We start from the raw sequence: 21,504 nt of genomic DNA on the forward strand, positions 1-21,504 counted from the left end.
CTGAATTATTTTTAGCACCTGAGGTGGAGGATTAACAGAGTCATCTTCAGCGCCCGGGATCAGTGTGTTTGAACCAAATGACCCATGGCTGCAGGAGTGGAAGAGTGAGAAAGAGAGAGAAGGGGGAGAGGGTAGTAGAGAGGTGGTTACTTTTCCTGTGTATCCTGACTAGGAATCAAACCAAGTACATTCACATGCTGGGCCAATGCTCTACCACTGAACAACTAGCCCAAGGCAATAAATGTGATTCTTATAAGCTACATAATTTGTTTCGATGTTGTTTTTAAATATATCCAATAACCTTTTTAGTCCACTCACATAAATATATTCGCTGATATGTTTGGGTTTATATCTACAACCTCATTTTATATTTTCTATTGAGGTAATATGTACCTTTATTTCTCCTTTCTTTCCTTCTTTAGGATATGTAGATTTTTCAATACTTCATTTTTGTGTTCTATTTAATTTATGAATTACATAATTTTTAATCTTTTCACAGAGGTCATTATTTTTTAGTCAAGAGCTAACTGTTACTTTAAAGAATTTCCAAATATTGCTAGACCTTTCAACTATACTTACCATCCTCTACTCTTACATTATTATAGTTGTTATATATTTAGTTGTACATATACTTAAATTCCACAAAACATTAAAATGATTATTTTGTACCTTCAGTATTCATTATGTTTGTTCCCACAACTGTTCTTCGATGTCCTCTTTCTGTCTGCCTGCATTTTCTGGTTTCATTCTGTGGTTATATCTCTTCTGTCTGAACTGGGAAACTTTTCTTAAATTTAATTAATATTTTATTGTCATTTATAATCAGATGGTAGTTGAATATATAGTCTCTATACTTGATCCTGCTTCTTTGTAAATAGAAAAAAAAATTACAAGAGCTGATGGCTAGTTACGTTTTCAGAAAACATGATTAAACTAATTCATTAATGGTGGCTTCAAGTTTCTCCTATTAGCTCCAGAAAATTCACCCACATTTTGTCCTTTTTTGAAAAACTGGAAGGTAGGCATGCATTTAACTTTACACTGTGCAGCAACATCCTGACAGTCATCCACATCCACTTCCAGGAACACTACATTGGAATATTTCTCAGAGAGGGAATGAAAGAAAGGCTTGATCATTTTGCACGGCCCACACCACGTGGCGGAGAAGTTGACTACTACCACTTTATCTCCTGCGCTGCTCAAGGCTTCCTGAAAAGCATACTTGTTCTCGATCTGTTTCACCATTTTGGCAACTGAGGTCTGACGAATGACCATAAGAAGCGATGGAAGTGGATGCAAAGTGGCGGACTGAACTTCCTGAACTGGGAAACTTTTAAATTTGAAAAACTAGAGTGTATGTTGGTCAAATAAGTTTGTAAATATGATATATATGTTTGCTCGCTTATAATTTGCATTGGGTGTGGGGACAGGCTGTAAGCCAGCAAAGTCCTTATAGCTTAAGGCTTAGTTTTAAGACTAAGCCTTTCCTACCCTTTTAATACTAATATTTTCAAAACTAAGCTTTTCCCCCCACACTCTTGACTGTTGCATGATGTGGGGCAGTGCACTCTCATGAGGAATCCCATTATGCCTCAGATAAGTGACTTTGTATCAGAGACTTCCTTGTTTGTATATTGGATTAAAGGTTTTGATTTCTACACTATAAAGTGGGGCAGAGGAGCCCATGGTGGAAGGAGAGCAAAGAAAGGCCATGTGGAGGAGAGGAAAAGCAGCCAAGATGGCAGAGTGCTGAAGGAGAAGCCGTTTTTTGCAGAGTTTGTGCAGAGAGAAGGAGATGGGGAACAGAGGTGAATAAGGCTGATGAGGTACAAACCGTTGATTCTAGGAAACTTGGATAAGTCAGTGGCTTTGGGAGCCCTGAATGGAAAGGGAAGTGTTTTCCCACTGTGTGTATTTCTTGCCTGCTGGGTGCAAGATAGGATTAAAGCTAATATCCCACCAGTTCTTGGCTCCGTTGTTTCATTACTGTCTTAATCAAATTCGAACCTACATGGGCCAGGTGGCTATGTTGTTGGCTGCGACTACTGGTTTTACAGTGTATCCAGAAAAACAATAGAGAAGTATCCAAGGACATGAATCATTTCACCTTTCTTTGTGCATTGGGCCACCACAATTAGATTCCAGGTTTGGTGGCGCATTCACCAGGTGGGCCCACTGGGTGACTGGGTGTTTGTCCCTGGGCACGTGTCTTGAAAGTGGCCACATTATGCATAGATTCAGATGGTCTTCATTATCACTGTATCCCGAAATCAGACTTGTGTCTGTACAGAAAGCGATTCTAATGCCCCCCTCCTAGAGGGATATAATACAACTAGGAGGTGACATTGATACAGAAGACAGGTAGATAATGATCTTGCCTCTCAAGCCTACAGATGAGCTTGGAGAGCAGACAAGGAAGAGGAGTCACAAATAGAGATAATGTAGAATTCATACAAATGAAAAACTTTGACTTTAAAACACACCATCAAGTGAGTAAAAGACAACTCTTAGTATGAAAGAAAATATTTGCAGATCATATGCCTGATAAGGGAGTTGTATCCAAAATATAATAGAAATTCTTATTTGTCAGCAATAGAAAGCCAAATAACCTATTATCAAGTGGTCAAAGGATTTAAAGACATTACTGCAAAGATGATATACAAATAGCCAACAAACCCATGAAAAGACTGTCTACACTTTTCATCATTAGGGAAATGCAAATCAAAACCACAAAACTTCTTCACACCCACTTATACATGTGTATTCAGAGCACAGCTATTCACAGTAGCCTAAAATGGGAAAGGACCCAAAAGCCTATGAGCTTATGAATGGTGCTGTGTGGGTCTCCGCCTATTGATAGTGATGTGGTAGGAATGCCTGGGGCACTTCCTTGGGCCACTTTTACTTGTGGTGAGCCTCCAGAGACATTTCCTCGACTGCAGTCATGTTGTGGTTGGATCAGCCCTCATAGTTCTTTTATAATTGCAGGATGCCCTGGTAGTCTCAGTAGATGGAGCAATGCCCGGGGTGTGGATGTCCCTGGTTCAATCCCCGGTTGGGGCACACATGAGAAGTGACCATCAGCTTCTCTCCCCCTCCCCCTTCTTTCTCTCTTCCCCTCTCACAGTCAGTCAGTGGTTAGATTGGTTCAAGCATCGGCATCTGGACAGGAGTTGCTTGGTGGATCACCGTCAGGGGGCATGCGGGAATCTGTTGTACTATAACTGTTTCTGTCACTTAAGAAAAAAAAATTTATTACTCTCTGATCATAGAGGGTACAACACATGCCAGAGGGCCACAGAGCAAGTTGAGGGAGGGGGACAAGACATGGACTTGGTGTTCTGCCTTTATTACGGTTCAGTGGTGGGGTGTCTAGAGTTTGGAGTGTTCATTGTTTATTGAAGCATTAAGAGCAGGAATAGAGCACAAGAACTGAGAGGCACGGCCACTCAAGCTGTCTGTTGTTTATGTTACCCAGGGCTTTCAAAGAGGAACATTATGGTGCAAGCTGCCTGGTCCTTATCTACTTGTTTTGCGAGTAGCTGTGTATTCATCAGGCAATTTGTTTTTGGAGATGAATGTCTTTGATTTGGATGACTCACTTTAATGCCAGGCACTTACAGCACAATGAAGAAACAAAATGCGTGTATCCATAATGGAATATCACTGTCATTAAGCAGCCGTGGACACTGACACATTACAACACAGATGAACCTTGAAAACCTTCCACTGAATAAAAGACATAAATGGCCACAGTGTATGATTCCATTTATAAGAGATGTACAATATGGGCCAACCCCCAGATACAGAAAGCAGATCAGTGGATGTGAAGGGATTGAGGAAGGGTGATTAGAGTGACTGCTAATAGGCACGGGGTTTCTTGTTGGGCCGAATGGAAATGTTTTGAAATTAGTGGTGATGTTTGCACAAAGTTATAAATATATATACATTTGAAATGCATTGATCAAAATAATTTGATCAAAATTTCTATGTTATGTGAATTTTACTTGAAAACCTTAATAATAAGAAATTAAAACTAATCATGAAAAGATAAAACTAGCCACAAATTGATTAGCTGCATGGCTGTCATGCAAGTGCCGTGGAGTCAGGCCGTCTCTACCTTTCACTGGCCCTAAAGAAAGACCAAGTCACAAGGAGCACATGTGAAGGTACTTTTCAAAACTTGCTTAGTGCTCTATGTAGTTATGTACCTTAACTTTTTCTCTCCTTTTTAAAATTAATTTTAGTGGAGTGGCATTGATAAATCAGGGTACATATGTTCAGAGAAAACATCTGATTATTTTGACATTTGATTATGTTGCATACCCCTCACCCAAAGTCTAATTGTCTTCTGTCACCTTCTATCTGGTTTTCTTTGTGCCCCTCACCTCCCCCACCCCCTCCCTCTCCTAGCTCCCCCCACTCACCCCCTTACCATCACATTCTTGTCCATGTCTCTGAGTCTCATTTTTATGTCCCATCTATGTATGGAATCATATAGTTCTTAGTTTTTTCTGATTTACTTATTTCAAAGTGGTATAGCTGGGTCAAAAGGCAGTTTGATTTTTAATTTTTTGAGGAATCTCCATACTGTTTTCCACGGTGGCTGCACCAGTCTGTATTCCCACCAGCAGTGCAGGAGGGTTACCCTTTCTCCACATCCTCACCAGCAGCTATCGTGTGTTGTTTTGTTGACGAGCGTCATTCTGACTGGTGTGAGGTGATATCTCATTGTGGTTTTAATTTGCATTTCTCTAATGATTAGTGATGTTGAGCATTTTCTTATATGCCTGTTGGCCATCTGTATGTACTCTTTTGAGTGTCTATTCATTTCTTTTGCCCATTTTTTAAAATAAATTTTTATTAATGGTAATGAGATGACATTAATAAATCAGGGTACATATAGTCAAAGAAAACATGTCTAGGTTATTTTGTCATTAAATTATGTTGCAGACCCCTCGCCCAAAGTCAGATTGTCCTCCGCCACCCTCTATCTAGTTCTCTGTGCCCCTCCCCCTCCCCCTAACTCTCTCCCTCCTTCCCTCCCATGTCCTCCCTCCCCCCACCCCTGGTAACCACCACACTCTTGTCCATGTCTCTTAGTCTCGTTTTTATGTTCCACCAATGTATGGAATCATGTAGTTCTTGTTTTTTTCTGATTTACTTATTTCACTCCGTATAATGTTATCAAGATCCCACCATTTTGCTGTAAATGATCTGATGTCATCATTTCTTATGGCTGAGTAGTATTCCATAGTGTATATGTGCCACATCTTCTTTATCCAGTCTTCTACTGAAGGGCTTTTTGGTTGTTTCCATGTCTTGGCCACTGTGAACAGTGCTGCAGTGAACATGGGGCTACATGTGTCTTTACGTATCAATGTTTCTGAGGTTTTGGGGTATATACCCAGTAGAGGGATTGCTGGGTCATAAGGCAGTTCTATCTGCAGCTCTTTGAGGAACCACCATACTTTCCTCCATAATGGTTGTACTACTTTACAGTCCCACCAACAGTGTATGAGGGTTCCTTTTTCTCCACAGCCTCTCCAACATTTGCTATTACCCGTCTTGTTGATAATAGCTAATCTAACAGGGGTGAGGTGGTATCTCATTGTAGTTTTGATTTGCATTTCTCTAATAACTAATGAAGCTGAGCATCTTTTTATATATCTGTTGGCCATTTGTATCTCTTCCTGGGAGAAGTGTCTGTTCATGTCCTCTTCCCATTTTTTTATTGGATTGTTTGTTTGTTTGTTGTTGAGTTTTATGAGTTCTTTGTAAATTTTGGATATTAGGCCCTTATCTGAGCTGTTGTTTGAAAATATCATTTCCCATTTAGTTGGCTGTCTGTTTATTTTGATATCAGTTTCTCTTGCTGAGCAAAAACTTTTTATTCTGATGTAGTCCCATTCATTTATCTTTGCCTTCACTTCTCTTGCCATTGGAGTCAAGTTCATAAAATGTTCTTTAAAACCCAGGTCCATGATTTTAATACCTATGTCTTCTTCTATGTACTTTATTGTTTCAGGTCTTATATTTAGGTCTTTGATCCATTTTGAATTAATTTTAGTACACGGGGACAGGCTGTAGTCCAGTTTCATTCTTTTGCATGTGGCTTTCCAGTTTTCCCAACACCATTTGTTGAAGAGGCTTTCTTTTCTCCATTGTGTGTTGTTGACCCCTTTATCAAAGATTATTTGACCATATATATGTGGTTTTATTTCTGGGCTTTCTATTCTGTTCCATTGGTCTGAGTGTCTATTTTTCTGCCAATACCATGCTGTTTTGATTATCGTGGCCCTATAATAGTTTAAAGTCAGGTATTGTAATGCCCCCAGCTTCATTCTTTTTCCTTAGGATTGTTTTGGCTATTCGGGGTTTTTTATAGTTCCATATAAATCTGATGATTTTTTGTTCCATTTCTTTAAAAAATCTCATAGGAATTTTGATGGGAATTGCATTAAATTTGTATATTGCTTTGGGTAATATGGCCATTTTGATTATATTTATTCTTCCTATCCAAGAACAAGGAATATTTTTCCATCTCATTGTATCTTTTTCGATTTCCCTTAACAATGCTTTGTAATTTTCATTATATAGGTCCTTTACATTCTTTGTTATGTTTATTCCTAGGTATTTTATTTTTTTTGTTGCAATCGTGAAGGGGATTATTTTTTGAGTTCGTTTTCTAATATTTCATTGTTGGCATATAGAAAGGCTATGGACTTTTGTATGTTAATTTTGTATCCTGCGACCTTACTGGATTGGTTTATTGTTTCTAATAATCTTTTTGTGGAGTCCTTCGGGTTTTCGATGTATAGGATCATATCATCAGCAAAAAGTGATAGCTTTACTTCTTCTTTTCCGATATGGATGCCTTTTATTTCTTTGTCTTGTCTGATTGCTCTGGCCAGAACTTCTAGCACCACGTTAAATAAGAGTGGAGAGAGTGGACAACCCTGTCTTGTTCCTGATTTAAGGTAGAAAGTCCTCAGTTTTATGCCATTTAATAGGATGTTTCTTTTGCCCATTTTTTGATTGCATTGTTTGTCTTCCTGGTATTGAGTTTTACAAGTTCTTTATAAATTTTGGTTATTAACCCCTTATCAGATGAATTGTCGAATATGTTCTCCCATTGTATAGTTTTTCTTTTTATTCTGTTCTTATTGTCTTTAGCTGTGCAGATCTTTTTAGTTTGATATAGTCCCATTTGTTTATCCTGTCTTTTATTTCACTTGCCTGTGGAGATAAATCAGCAAATATATTGCTGCAAGAGATGTCAGAGAGCTTACTGCCTATGTTTTCTTCTAAGATGTTTATGGTTTCACGGCTTACATTTAAGTTTTTTTTTATTTATTTTGAGTTTATTTTTGTGAATGGTGTAAGTTGGTGGTCTAGTTTCACTTTTTTGCAGGTAGATGTCCAATTTTCCCAACACCATTTGTAAAAGAGGCTGTCTTTACTCCATTGTATGCTCTTACCTCCTTTGTCAAATATCAGTTGTCCATAAAGCTGTGGGTTTATTTCTGGGTTCTCTGTTCTGTTCCATTGATCTATATGCCTGTTCTTATGCCAGTACCAGGCTGTTTTGAGCACAATGGCCTTATAGTATAACTTGATATCAGGAAGTGTGATACCCTTCACTTTATTCTTCCTTTTCAAGATTGCTGAGGCTATTCATGTTCTTTTTTGGTTTCATAGTTTTTTTCCCTTTAACATTATGTCGTGAATATTTTCTGTGTCATTGGAATGTCTTTGAAATATTTTTTAAGACCCAAAGATATTGGATTAACAATCTCTTTAAAAAAATTTTTTTATTATCTATTTTTAGAGAGAGATAGATGAGAGAGAGAAAAAGAGGCGGGGAAGAGCAAGAAGCACCAACTCTCATATGTGCCATGACAAGGCAAGTCCAGGGTTTCCAATCAGCAACCTCAGCTTTTCCAAGTCAACACTTTATCTGCTGCGCCACCACAGGTAAGGTTGGATTAACAATCTTGATACATTCAGACACTGTGCTGATTTTTTTTTTTTTTTTTGGCCATTGGAAAGTTTGAGATAAACCTATGGGACCTCACACAGAAATATTTCTAAATCTTTTTATGTTAAAATGGCAAAATGATGAAAGTTATTTATATATATAAGATCAAACAGTGAAGAAAGTTTATTTTCAGCAAGCATTTGTACATTTAATATATTGCAGGCACTGTTTGAAATAAATCTTTTACAGATATTGATTCATTTGATCTTGTTTTCATCATCATTTTACAAATGAGGAAACCGAGACACTGAGGCAGTCATCACTCCCAGAGTCACACAATTAACACAGAAACAGGGTCTGGTCGGGGCACTCCAGCTGCACAGCTGCTGCTCCCTCCCGTCATGTCCCTGCACACATGCACAGAACCTCTGGGAGGTCACACAGACACTGGGACTGTGTTTCTTTGGGGAGGAAGACAAGGGATAAGGATAGGAAGGATTTTTGCTTTTTATTTGCCTATTTCCGTACATAAGACTGTGGAAGGTGACAGGTGTGGACTTAGTAACACAAAGTAGAGCAGGACAGAGTGGACAATCTCTGCACTCTGACCCTCCTCCTCAGGGCAGGGATTGATTCTTCAGCGCCCCCTGCAGTCAGGGGTGGTGTCTGGGGGACCTAACAACAGGGGATGGTTGAACCGTCAATCAAAGGTTATTTCAGTTGAGGCCCCTCAATCTGAGCCACACGTGTGACACCAGCACTTCCCAAAGGAATGGAATAGAATGGAGGGAGGGAGGGGTATGTGTGTCTGAACCCGTGTTGGAAAACCCCGCTGCAGTGACCCAAAAGTTCCTGCCTTTTTGGTCCAATTTCATAAGATTTATTAAAAGCAAAATTAATACATGAGAAATCATTTTAACTCCTTTCACAATTTCAAAAGTGTCTGGGAAGAACAGGAGACACGTTGCAACCTCTGTGCAAGGTCCTGGACGTGCCTCTTCCAGGCCGAATCAGGACCCTACCCGCAGGCCGACCCGGGTCCCTGGGACCTGGATACCCTCCTCCCTGATCCCAGGTCCCTCTATCGGGAAGTTCAGCCTCGGGCATCCCAGAGTTCGAGGCCTGTGACCGAGGTTCCCTCCTGTGTATTGTAGTTGGGAGAGTCCAGGACCTCGGGAAGGAGTTTCCACATAAGTTTGGGTTGAAAGTGGACAATCAGAAATGATGATACCTATTAGTTTATTCCAAGACAATTTTTTTTGGAGGCAGGTAATTTCTCCCTATGTGAGAGTCCCAGCCTTCCACCCCACAACTTACCTGCTGGTGGGGGACAAGTAGAGAGTCCAGCCCTCGGTTTGAGTGGCAGGAGAGGAAAATATATATTTCAACCCCAGCCCTGGGGACCCTCGTTGCTCCCTACTCAGAGCCTCCTTCCCATCCTGCGCTTGCTTCCCTCCAGGGGGCGCCCCAGCCACGACCTCCTTCCACTGTGGAGAGACAGGTGGGGCGCGGGGCGGGGGGAATCCTATTCAGGGCCAAAGCTCCCTCTCTCCCTGTGGGTCGTGTCTACCTCACTGTCCCACGACCTGGTGAGGTTGAAACAAGAACTGGAGCCCAGTGATTGAGATGGAATTTGTATTAAGTGACAACAGCAGATCATGGTGAATACCTTGACCATTGTTCCTAAGGGCAAAAGTTGACGTACATTGAGAATTATGGAAGCCAGAGAAAGGACCTTGTGCCCACAATTTGTGACTCTTTCCAACCGTGTTTGAGCCATGATAAAATATGTAAACTTTCAAAATTTATAAAGTGCTTTGTGTTTTGCTCTGGGTGGAGAACAAGGCTCTAAGGTAATGAACTACCTCAGAGAAGGTCCGCAGTGCATGGGAATTCTGTTTCATGATATTCATCAGAGAGGTCAAGGCTCTCGGGACCTTCAATAACAAAGTAATGTCTCTCGATTGTCCAGATCATATACAGGGGTACAGTTACCAACTTAGGACAGATTTAGAGTTAAAGGAGAAAGAATAAGAAGCACAAATTGAATCAGAGTACCCTTCTATTTTTAAAATTTTTATTTAGAAAATTAAATTAAAAGGGGTGATATTAATCAATATGAGTACATAGGTTCCAGGAAAATAGCTCTATAGCATTTGAACTATTGGTCATGTTTGTGCCCATCAGTCAAAGTCAAATCATTTTCAGTCACCGTATATTTGTCCCACTTTGTTCTTCTTTCCCCGACCCGAGTGTCTCTTGTCAGCACACATCAATGCAATGCCCCAGAGCTCAGTCCACACCAGGGCCCTGTCTTCAGGCTTGTGCAGGACGTAGAATAGAGCAGCCATCCAGTCCCCCTGTCTTCTGTCAGAGGACACTGCAGAGAGAGAGAGCCAGAAACTGAGGGTTGGATGGAACATGAAAAGTAGAGTGGAAAAGAGAGATACAAAAAGGACAGCAGAGAGGATGAGAAAGAAATAAAGACAAAAAGAGAGAGAACAGAAAAAGTGAGAGATAGGCTGAATAGAGCTGGTGGGCAGGGACAGGGACAGGGGGACACCAAGAACAGAGTGGGGAGGTGGCATCATGGACAGACCCCGGTCTCCCCGGTCCCCTGCATGTCCTGCTCCTGTGAAGGGACAGGACCTTACCTGGCACAGAACCTGTCGTCCAAGGATGGGGCCAAGGAACACTTATGGCCTTTCACTTTTACCACGAAGGTCTGCTCGCGTCTGAATGACCAGGGACAGCACTGCTCAAAGCAGACCCTGAAGGTGCAGTTTCCACACTTTCGGGTCCTGCTCAAGGGCACCACGGCATCGTCATAGCAACAGTGCTGCTCGGGGTCATAGAACTTGTCACCACATCTTGTGTGTGACTGGCACAGCAGCAGGTGAGCACCTGTGGGAGTCACTGGAGAAAACAGAGCTGGTGTGACCCAGATGACAGGGCAGCAGTGTGTAGCCTAGGGCACTCCGGGAGCTGCCACCCACCCCCAAGGGTCGCTGTCCCTCCTGGGCTCACCTGGGGCTCCGTGTGAGCAGAGGAGGGTGACATTGCTGAGAGCGGCCGAGACACCTGTGGGAGAGCAGATGGAAGAGGCGTGGTGAAGGGACAGCCTGGGTCCTCCTCAGGGAGCCCAGCCTGGGGCAGGGACAGGAAGGAGGAAGGTCTCTGTCCTGACTGAAGGTCAGGAGAGCTTAGAGCAGTGCAGGGTGGGACCTAGTCCCCTGTGTTCAAGTGTTTGGGATTAAAGACTGTAGAAGGTGAGGTGTGCTGGTGGGACTCAGGAGAAATGGGCTTAGGGGTCTGGGGAATATGGCTGATTCCTGAGCAGGAATTCAGAGCAGAAGGCTCAGGTGGAGTCTGACTCTCAAGGGGGCTGAGTTGACAGGGGTGTTACTTAGATGACCTGCATTAAAGATGAGAAGTTTGGGTTTGGAGAGGGAAAGTGAGATATGTGTGCCGTTGGGCTTAAGTTTCAGGACTGAACCAGAGAAGTGGATGGGATGATGTTCGGGGTGAGGTTAGCTATGGCCGGGCCCCAAGGAGGAGGATTTGGCTGAGGTCGGGATGGGGTGGTGGCTGAGGTTGGAGATGGGCTCCGAGGGACTAGGGGTTGGGGCCTCCTTACCGAGGACGTAGCATCGAGGAGTCATGGCTCTGGGTTGGCTGCAGCGGAATCAGAGGAAGGTCTGCAGTTCCTGCAGGTGCTTTTATCTGTTATGAGGTGATGTCATGGATCTCCTGCTTTCTGAGCAGACCTGCAGGGACACGCTGGGCCCTCTGACAGGAAGATCCTGACATTTTCTCTGGCACGGTGGAATTTTTTGAGAGCCAGGAAAAAATAAATGCCCCCTTCCCCAAATTTCTCTCACTCATGCCCAGACCCATGGCCTCGTCAACAGCAGGATGACACATGTGTTGTCTCAGAGCCATTGCGACTCTTCCAGAGTGAATCCACCAGACACCTTTTCCACCGAACTCTATGAGTCTCCTGATTCCCCACGTTCTTTGTACATTGCAAACCTCTCACATTTTTCTGGGGTGGGGGTGTCGTCAGATCCCTGACCTCACAGCCCCAGACCAGGATTGCTCACTAAAGCAGAGATCATGGTATCTGGGTGAAGGGGGCTGGTTTCACACACTTGGAAATTCTGGGATGAACAAGTTGGAGAAAGGGAAGATATGTGGGGAGGATGCTGGGGCAGCTCGTGAAGCAGACCCATGGGAAAGGCCTGGGGGGCCCTGGGACTCACACTCCCCCAGGGTGCTCTCCCCCAGTCCCCCTTCTGTCTCCTCATTGGTGGTCATTTCTTCAGGAACACATGTTCGCTTAGCACCTAATATGCCCCAGGCTTGTGTCAGACACGGGAGAGGTAGGCAGGAGTAGGCCATTCAAAAGTAAGTTTTCCTGGAGTTAATGCAGGGAGGGTAGTAAGATAAAAAGGAAACAGGAAGTGGGGTGAGAGAGAGAGAAGGTGAATAAATCTTCATTTGATTGTTGAGGTCAATGCCATTATCAGCATTTGTTGTCTGAAAACTTCTGTGAGAGAAATCCCACCACCCTCAGTAGACTCTCCAGGGCTGTGGTCCTTAGCATGCGTGTCCAGAGGGAGAGGGATGTGGGATTTCCCCTGAAATGGGAGAACCACATTTGGGTCAGGATGTGAAGACAGAAGGTAAAGGGATGGCTCTCCTGAGGGACACTCAGAGGTGAGTACTAGGAGTTCAGGTCACCTGGCGGTGAGGCCTGGGAAACCCTCCCCCAGCTCCTGCAGGAATTCATCTCTCAGGGACACCCAGCCACATCCTAGCAGGGAAGAGATTCTCTTGGGGGCCCAGAAGGGTGGCCTGTCACTCTTGTAGTCAGACATGCTCCTCATCTCTTCCCCTCTGCATTTGGAAAGTTCCTGCTTTCCGTGTCTGTTTCCCCAAAGAACGTCTAACACTCATTCGCCCAGACACCCCTCCTTCTGGAGCCCAGGCCCGGACAGAGGCTCCTCCATAAAGTGCACCCATTTCAGACAGAAACCAGGATGAGGACGTAGTGAGGATCCCGTTTCCTGGGATGGCTCCCAGAAGTCTGGGACCCAGGCCTGACTGTCTCTGCCAAAATCTGGCTGCCAGCAGGGTGCAGGCAAAAGCACATTCCCTGGGGCAGTAATTTTCAACCTTTTTTTTTCATGGCACAAACACACACTAATTACTAAGGTCAATGCCCCTGACTAAATACAACCATTTTCATCTCATGGCATAAATAAATTAGTTACTAAAGAAGAAGAGGTCAGGGGCCCCTTTTTTTAGTAATTAGTTTTTGAGTGCATGAGAAAGAAAAGTTGGGGCATGGGTCCGGTTGTGTCTGAATAGAGGCAGCCGAGCACACACTCGGGGCCACACTGCGGAGTCACTCAAAGGCAAGAGAGGGGAGGGAGATCAGGACAGGGCAGGAGTCTGGGAGGTTGTGTTGATGAAAAGACAGATGGTCCTTAGATCTGTGGACACTGAGAGCCACCAACTCCACAGCACTGAGGCTCCGGGTCAGACAGTCTGGGATTTGCATCCTTTCTTGGCCGTTTCTCAAGGTACCAGAGAAAAGTGCACACAGTCCTGTCGTGTCCCACCAACAGCTCTCCTAGAAGCTCCCTTTCAGTTGTGTCTACCATGTGACCTTACAGTCTGGAGATAGCTCTGCCTTCAGCATGAGAACTGACATCTGTGAAGCAGGATGGTCCTGTCTTGTTTGGAGCTGTCATTAGGTGTTGGGACTCTGCCTCTCTAAATTTCTAGAAAAGGTCCTGGCTCTCCTGGTAGGTAAGTGGAAGGTCCTGACCTTACATAGCTATTTCATGTATTCTCTCATCCTGCTCCCTGGGTTGAAGACACCCAGCCACGGTCCTACTGTCAGTGACACAGGCTGGAACAGGAACCAGGGCTCCCGAATCCCAGTCCAGGAGCCTCCAAGCTCCTCTGGCCCAGCCTCTGTGTGAAGGACAGGCAGGCTCTGCTCACAGACACCACTGGACGAAACCCAGGTGGGTGTTCCGGGCTCCTGGTTGAGACTTACAGAGCTTGGCTCCTGGATGTGAAACCAGGAGGAATCTTGCATTTCCTGCCTTCTCCTTCTTCCCTCCTGGCATCAGCTTTGGTCTAGGATCTGAATCAATATCCCTCCTGTCAGCATCTGTGTGCTATTTCTTCTGGCTTCAGGGAGTTCTGGTCCCATGGCACAGGCAGGAATGTGGTTATTTCAGGTGTAGAGAAAGAATGTCAGGTATGCAGGAGGTGAGGCTGGAGCTCCCCAAAGACAGAAGGTCCTCCTCTTCTAATTGATGAGGAAGCTGTGTCACTCCTTTCCTCAAATGACATCACCAGAATTCTAGTAACTGACCCCTCTTCCTGCAAAAGGACTCCTAGTGACCAAGGAATGATTGGAAGAATGGATGGTCTGACCTTAGCCCAGCCTGCTTTGATCCTTCAAGTAGAACATTGAATTAAGAACCTATTTGTCATAAATGGGGCTGGAAGAGTAGGCTGTAAGCTGTGATCCCCAGAATAACACTGGTAACATGAATCAGAGGTCTGGATATCGCTTCTGCAACCTCAACAGCCTTTGGCAACTCAAAGCTATTGCCAGGACTCATTGTTGCTGCCGAGGAAGCAGCTGGTGGTGGCTCGTTTGGTGTGTGTCCACAGCTTGAAATGTATTCCAGCTGCAAGGCCATTGGGAGAGGCAGTCTGAAGCTGCCCCGCCTCTGGAGATAGGGAGCCCCTGAGGGGGTCAGAGTGTACCAAGTGTCCTGTACACTTTTAATGCCTCCACATCGCCTTCAGCTTGTTACCGCTCCTTATTACAACCCCAGATGTCTCCATGACTCCCCCCCCCCTTCCCACATGCAGGCCTCCCCACTCCCTCCCTTGTTTCTCCTTCTCAACTTCAGCCGCTGTGCCACCCTCCACATCCACACGTTCCATGGCTCATGCTTGATGGCTCTTGTCGGTCTCCCTACACTCTTCACATCCTCCAGCTTTCAGCTGAAATGTCACCCCCAAAACAGTCCTGTACCCAGAAACTGTAGGGAGTCACCCCATTACCTCCTGATGGTCCCTGGATGCCTCCTGCTGAGCACTTCTCACATCTCCTTGTGGCTTTGGCATCAGGGAAGACATGGGACTCAGGTGCAGTTGTGGGTTTTGGTCATTAGTGAGAAGGGAACAAGGTGTTTCAGGGACCAGGTAGATCAGAGGTTTCAGATTTAGTTGAAGCAGAGCAACCTCCACTCTGCACAAGCAGGTGGGAATCAGAATCACACTCTGAATGAGAATACTCAGAGAAAGTGCCATCCCAGCAACGGAAATAATGAGACAGTGACAGCGGTCAGCATCAGCCGAAGGGACAGTTCCTTCTGCTCACCAGACACACACACCCCATTCAAATATTGTCAGTTTTCATTTCTATATGTATGGTAAAATAAACATACCACAAAACTTACCATTTTAACCATGTAAGTCCAGTGGCATTTAGTTCACTCTAGATGCTGTGTAACTATCACCAGAATATTTTTATCACCACAAAAGGAAACCCCATCCTCACTGAGCACTTGCTGACCATTCCACCCTTTTCCCAGCCCCTAGAAACCACTAACCACTGTCAGTCTCAGTGTATTTGCCTAGTTTGAATGGTTCACATCGATAGGTACAACATACGCTTTGTGTCTGGCTTCTCTCACTTATGACAATATTCCCAAGATTCATCCCTGTAGCACAGGGATCACTACTTCATTTATTATGAGAAATGCTATTTCACCATGTGGACACACTACATGCAGTGTGGCCATTTATCAATTGATAGACATTTTTGATGTTTCAACCTTTTAACTCTTGAGACTAACGCTAATATGTACATATATGTACAAGGAATTGCTTGTACAACTCTTTCAGTTATTTTCGTTATATTCCCAGGAGTAGATTTGCTTGTTCACATGGTAATTTTACGTTTAACTTTTTAAGGAGCAAACGGTTTTCCACACAGGTTGCACTATTTTTTTTAATACTTAAAAAAAATTTAATTAATTGTGTTTACATAGATTCTAGGGTCACCCCGAATGCCTCCCCCTCCCCCTATTCCCCTCAACATCTCACTTGCCCCCTCCCTAAAACGCCCTCCCCCCTTCTCTTCAGGTTTATCCCATCCTATCATCCCCTCTGTCCTCTTTTCCTCTGGTCCCTTTGACCCCTCCTCTGTCTCAATTCTGTTCCTCAGTTCTCACTATTCCTTGGATTTCTCAAACGAGCGAAGTCATATGATATTTTTCTTTCTCTGCCTGGCTTATTATACTCAACATAATAGTTTCCAGGTCCCTCCATATTGTTGCAAAAGGTAATATTTCCTTCTTTTTTATAGCCCCATAGTATTCCACTGTGTATATGTACACAGCTTTTTAATCCACTCGTCCACTGACGGACACTTGGGCTGTTTCCAGATCTTTGCTATAGTGAAAAATGCTGCCAAAAACATGGGGGTGTGTTTCTTTTTTTCAGTTGGTGATATGGTGTCCTTGAAATATATTCCTATAAGTGGGATGGCTGGGTCAAAGGGAAGTTCCATTTCTAATTTTTGGAGGAATCTCCATACTGTTTTCCACAGTGGCTGCACCAGTTTGCATTCCCACCAGCAGTGCAGGAGGGTTACCCTTTCTCCACATCCTTGCCAGCACCTATCGTGTGTTGTTTTGTCAATGAGCGCCATTCTGACTGGTGTGAGGTGGTATCTCATTGTGGTTTTAATTTGCATTTCTCTAATGATTAGTGATGTTGAACATTTTTTCATTTGTCTATTGGCCATCTGTATGTCCTCTTTGGAGAAGTGTCTATTCATTTCTTGTGCCCATATTTTGATTGGATTGTTTGTCTTCCTGGTGTTGAGTTTTACAAGTTCTTTATAAATTTTGGTTATTAATCCCTTATGAGATGTATTGTCGAATATGTTCTCCCATTGTGTGGTTTGTCTTTTTATTCTGTTCATATTGTCTTTAGCTGTGCAAAAGCATTTTAGTTTGATATAGTCCCATTTGTTTATCCTGTCTTTTATTTCATTGGCCTGTGGAGATAATTCAGCAAAGATATTGCTGCGATAGATGTTGGTGAGCTTACTGCCTATGTTTTCTTCTAGGATACTTATGGTTTCACGACTTACATTTAAGTCTTTTATCCATTTTGAGTTGATTCTTGTGCATGGTGTAAGTTGGTGGTCTAGTTTAATTTTTTTGCAGGTAGCTGTCCAGTTTTCCCAAAACCATTTGCTAAAGAAGCTGTCTTTACTCCACTGTATGTTCTTACCTCCTTTGTCAAATATCAGTTGTCCATAAAGCTGATATTTGACAAATATTTGACAAATATTATTTCTGGGTTCTTCGTTCTATTCCATTTATCTATATGTCTGTTCTTATGCCAGTACCAAGCTGTTTTGAGTACAATGGCCTTGTAGTATAACTTGATATCAGGAAGTGTGATACCGCTCACTTTATTTTTCTTTTTCAAGATTGCTGAGGCTATTCGTGTTCTTTTTTGGTTCCATATAAATTTTTGAAATATGTGTTCTATATCTTTGAAGTATGTCATTGGTATTGTAATTGGTATTGCATTGAATTTATAAATTTCTTTGGGTAATATAGACTTTTTAATGATGTTTATCCTTCCTAACCATGAGCACGGTATATGCCTCCATTTGTTTGTGTCTTCCTTGATTTCTTTTATCAATGTTTTATAATTTTCTGAGTACAAGTCTTTAACCTCCTTGGTTAAATTTACTCCTACGTACTTTTTTTTGTTGTTGTTGCAATAGTGAAGGGGATTGTTTCCTTAATTTCTCTTTCTGACAGTTCATTGTTGGTATATAAAAATGCCTCCGATTTCTGTGTGTTAATTTTATATCCTGCCACCTTGCTGAATTTGTTTATTAGGTCAGTAGTTTTTTGACTGAGACTTTAGGGTTTTCTATATACAGTATCATATCATCTGCAAATAAAGATAATTTTACTTCTTCTTTTCCAATTTGAATGCCTTTGATTTCTTCTTCTTGTCTGATTGCTGTGGCTAGGACTTCCAGGACTATGTTGAATAAGATTGGTGAAAGGGGGCATCCCTGCCTTGTTCCTGATTTTAGGAAAATTGCTTTTAATTTTTGTCCATTAATTATAATGTTGGCTGTGGGTTTGTCATAGATGGCCTTTATCATGTTGAGGTATGTTCCCTGTATTCCCACTTTGCTAAGAGTTTTTGATCATAAATGGGTGCTGAAATTTTATCAAATGCTTTTTCTGCATCTATTGAAATTATAATGTGGTTTTTCTCTTTTCTTTTGTTTATGTGGTGAATCACATTAATTGAGTTATGAATGTTGTACCATCCTTGCCTCCTCAGAATAAATCCCACTTGATCATGGTGTATGATTTTTTTCATATATTGCTGGATCCGGTTTGCTAATATTTTGTTGAGGATTTTAGCATCTAAATTCACCAGGGATATTGGCCTATAATTTTCTTCCTTTGTGTTGTCTTTGCCTGGTTTTGGAATCAGAATTATGCTCGCCTCATAAAAGGAGTTTGGAAGTCTTCCTTCTTCTTGAATTTTTTGAAATAGCTTGAGAAGGATAGGAGTTAGTTCTTCTTTGAATGTTTAGTAGAATTCACCAGTGAAGCCATTGGGCCCAGGAGTTTTATTTTTGGGGAGTTTTTTGCTAACTGTTTTGATCTCTTTTGTTGTAATCGGTCTGTTTAGGTTTTCTGATTCTTCCAGATTGATTTTTGAAAGATGATATGTTTCAAGGAATTTGTCTATTTTACCTAGGTTGTTTAATTTTTTGGCATACAGTTCTTCATAGTATTTTCTTACAATATTTTGTATTTCTGTTGTGTCGGTTGTTATTTCTCCACTCTCATTTCTAATTTTATTTGAATCCTCTCTCTTCTTTTCTTGGTGAGTCTTATTAAAGATTCATCAATCTTGTTTATCTTCTCAAAGAACCAGCTCTTGGTTTCATTGATCCTCCGTATTGTTTCTTTAGCTTCTATGTCATTTATTTCTGCTCTGATCTTTATTATTTCCTTCCTTCTACTACCTCTGGGCCTTACTTGCTGTTCTTTTTCTAGTTCTTTTAAATGAAGGGTTAGGTTGTTTATTTGAGCTTTTTCAAGCTTTTTAAGGAATGCCTGTAGTGCTATGAGCTTCCCTCTCAGGACTGCTTTTGCTGTGTCTCATAAATTTTGAGTTGTTGTTTGCTCATTATCATTTGTTTCTAGGAATATTTTTATTTCTTCTTTGATTTCATTGTTAGCCCACTTGCTATTTAATAACATGCTATTTAGTTTCCATGTGTTTGAGTATTTTTCAGTTTTTCTGTTGATTTCTAGTTTCATGCCATTGTGATCAGAGAAAATGCTTGATATGATTTCAATCTTCTTAAATTTGTTGAGATTGCTTTTGTGTCCTAACATGTGGTCTATCTTAGAGAATGTACCATGGGCACTTGAAAAGAATGTATATTCTGCTGCCTTAGGATGAAGGATTCTGAAGATATCTATTAAATCAAGTTGATCTAGCGTGTCCTTTAAGTCTGCTGTTTCTTTGTTAATTTTCTTTCTTGAGGATCTATCTAGTGATGTTAGTGGGGTATTGAAATCTTCTACTATTATATAGTATTGCTGTTGATCTCACCCTTTACATCAATCAAAGTCTGCTTTATATATTTAGGTGCTCCTATATTAGGTGCGTAGATATTTATAACAGTTATATCTTCCTGTTGGATTGCTCCCTTTATCATTATGTAGTGACTTTCTTTATCTCTTACTATAGCCTTTGTTTTAAAGTCCATTTTGTCTGATATAAGTGTTGCTACCCCAGTTTTTTTTTCATTTCTATTTGCATGAATTTTTTTTTCATCCTTTTACCTTCAGTCTATGTGCATCTTTTGTTTTAAGGTGTGTCTCTTGTAGACAGCATATGTATGGGTCCTGTTTTCTTATCCAAGCAGCTACCCTATATCTTTTGATTGGATCATTTAATCCATTTACATTTAAGGTTATTATTGATAAGTAGTTGTTTATTGCCATTTTATTCTTTAAAAGTCTATTCCTCTTTTGGTATATTCTTTACCCACTTTGATCTGTTTACAACAGGCCCCTTAACATTTCTTGCTGCATTGGTTTGGTTGTAATGAATTCCTTGAGTTGTTTTTGTTTTGTTTTTTTTTGTCTGGGAAGCTTTTTATTTCTCCTTCAATTTTAAACGATAGCATTGCTGGATAAAGTAGTCTTGTGTAGGCTCTTGTTCTACATTACTTTGAATATTTCTTGCCATTCTCTTCTGGCCTCAAGTGTTTCTGTTGAGAAGTCGGATGTTATCCTTATGGGGGCTCCTTTTTAGGTGATAGCCTTCTTTTCTCTAGCAGCTTTTAATATTTTCTTTTTATTATTTAACTTTGGTATTTTAATTATGATGTGTCTTTTTTTTTTTTTTAAATAATTTTATTTTTTTAATGGGATGACATCAATAAATCAGGATACATATATTCAAAGATAACAAGTCCAGGGTATCTTGTCATTCAATTATGATGCATACCCGTCACCCAAAGTCAGATTGTCCTCTGTCACCTTCTATCTTGTTTTCTTTGTGCCCCTCCCCCTCCCCCTTTCCCTCCCCCATTCCCCCCTCCCCCCCGTAACCACCACACTCTTATCAATGTCTCTTAGTTTCACTTTTATGTCCCACCTACGTATGGAATAATGCAGTTCCTGGTTTTTTCTGATTTACTTATTTCACTTCATATCATGTTATCAAGATCCCACCATTTTGCTGTAAATGTTCCGATGTCATCATTTCTTATGGCTGAGTAGTATTCCATAGTGTATATGTGCCACATCTTCTTTATCCAGTCATCTATTGACGGGCTTTTTGGTTGTTTCCATGTCCTGGCCACTGTGAACAATGCTGCAATAAACATGGGGCTGCATGTGTCTTTACGTATATGATGTGTCTTGGTGTAGGTCTTTTTGGGTTTCTCTTTAATGGAGTTCTCTGTGCTTCTTGAACTTGTGAGTCCCTTCCTTGCTTCAATTTTGGGAAGTTTTCAGCTATGATTTGATTGACTAAAGTTTCTATCCCTTGTTCTCTCCCTTCTTCTTCAGGAACCCCTATGATGCGGATGTTATTTCTCTTCATGTTGTCACAGAGCTCTCTCAGAGTTTCCTCAGACTTTTTGAGTCTTTTTTCTTTTTTCTGCTCTGCTTTCATGCCTTCATTCATCTTGTCCTCCAACTCGCTGATTCGATCCTCAGCTTCATCCATCCTGCTTTTCATTCCTTCCATTGTGGTCTTCATTTCTAATATTGTATTTGTCACCTTGACTGATTCTTTTTTAATATTTCAATGTTTTTTTATACTTGCTATCTCTTTATTTTTATACTTGCTATTTCATTACGCTATGTTCGTAATGACCATCCATTGTTGTTCTAAGATCCCTA

The 21,504-nt window shown here is 41.8% G+C and overlaps 1 protein-coding gene and 1 pseudogene across 1 annotated transcript; both read right to left on the reverse strand.

Moving 5' to 3' along the window:
• Positions 1-803: 803 nt before the first annotated feature.
• Positions 804-1,310, reverse strand: LOC136329322 (thioredoxin pseudogene; annotated as a pseudogene).
• Positions 1,311-10,631: 9,321 nt separating this feature from the next.
• Positions 10,632-11,643, reverse strand: LOC136330191 (insulin growth factor-like family member 1). The gene is made up of 3 exons (XM_066266686.1): positions 11,619-11,643; positions 11,009-11,062; positions 10,632-10,897 (listed from the first exon to the last, which is right to left on the reverse strand). Exons 1-3 carry the CDS (start codon positions 11,641-11,643, stop codon positions 10,632-10,634), a joined length of 345 nt encoding a protein of 114 aa, XP_066122783.1.
• Positions 11,644-21,504: the final 9,861 nt, after the last annotated feature.

Source organism: Saccopteryx bilineata, chromosome 3, assembly GCF_036850765.1.
Source record: "Saccopteryx bilineata isolate mSacBil1 chromosome 3, mSacBil1_pri_phased_curated, whole genome shotgun sequence".
NCBI classification, from domain to species: Eukaryota; Metazoa; Chordata; class Mammalia; order Chiroptera; family Emballonuridae; genus Saccopteryx; species Saccopteryx bilineata.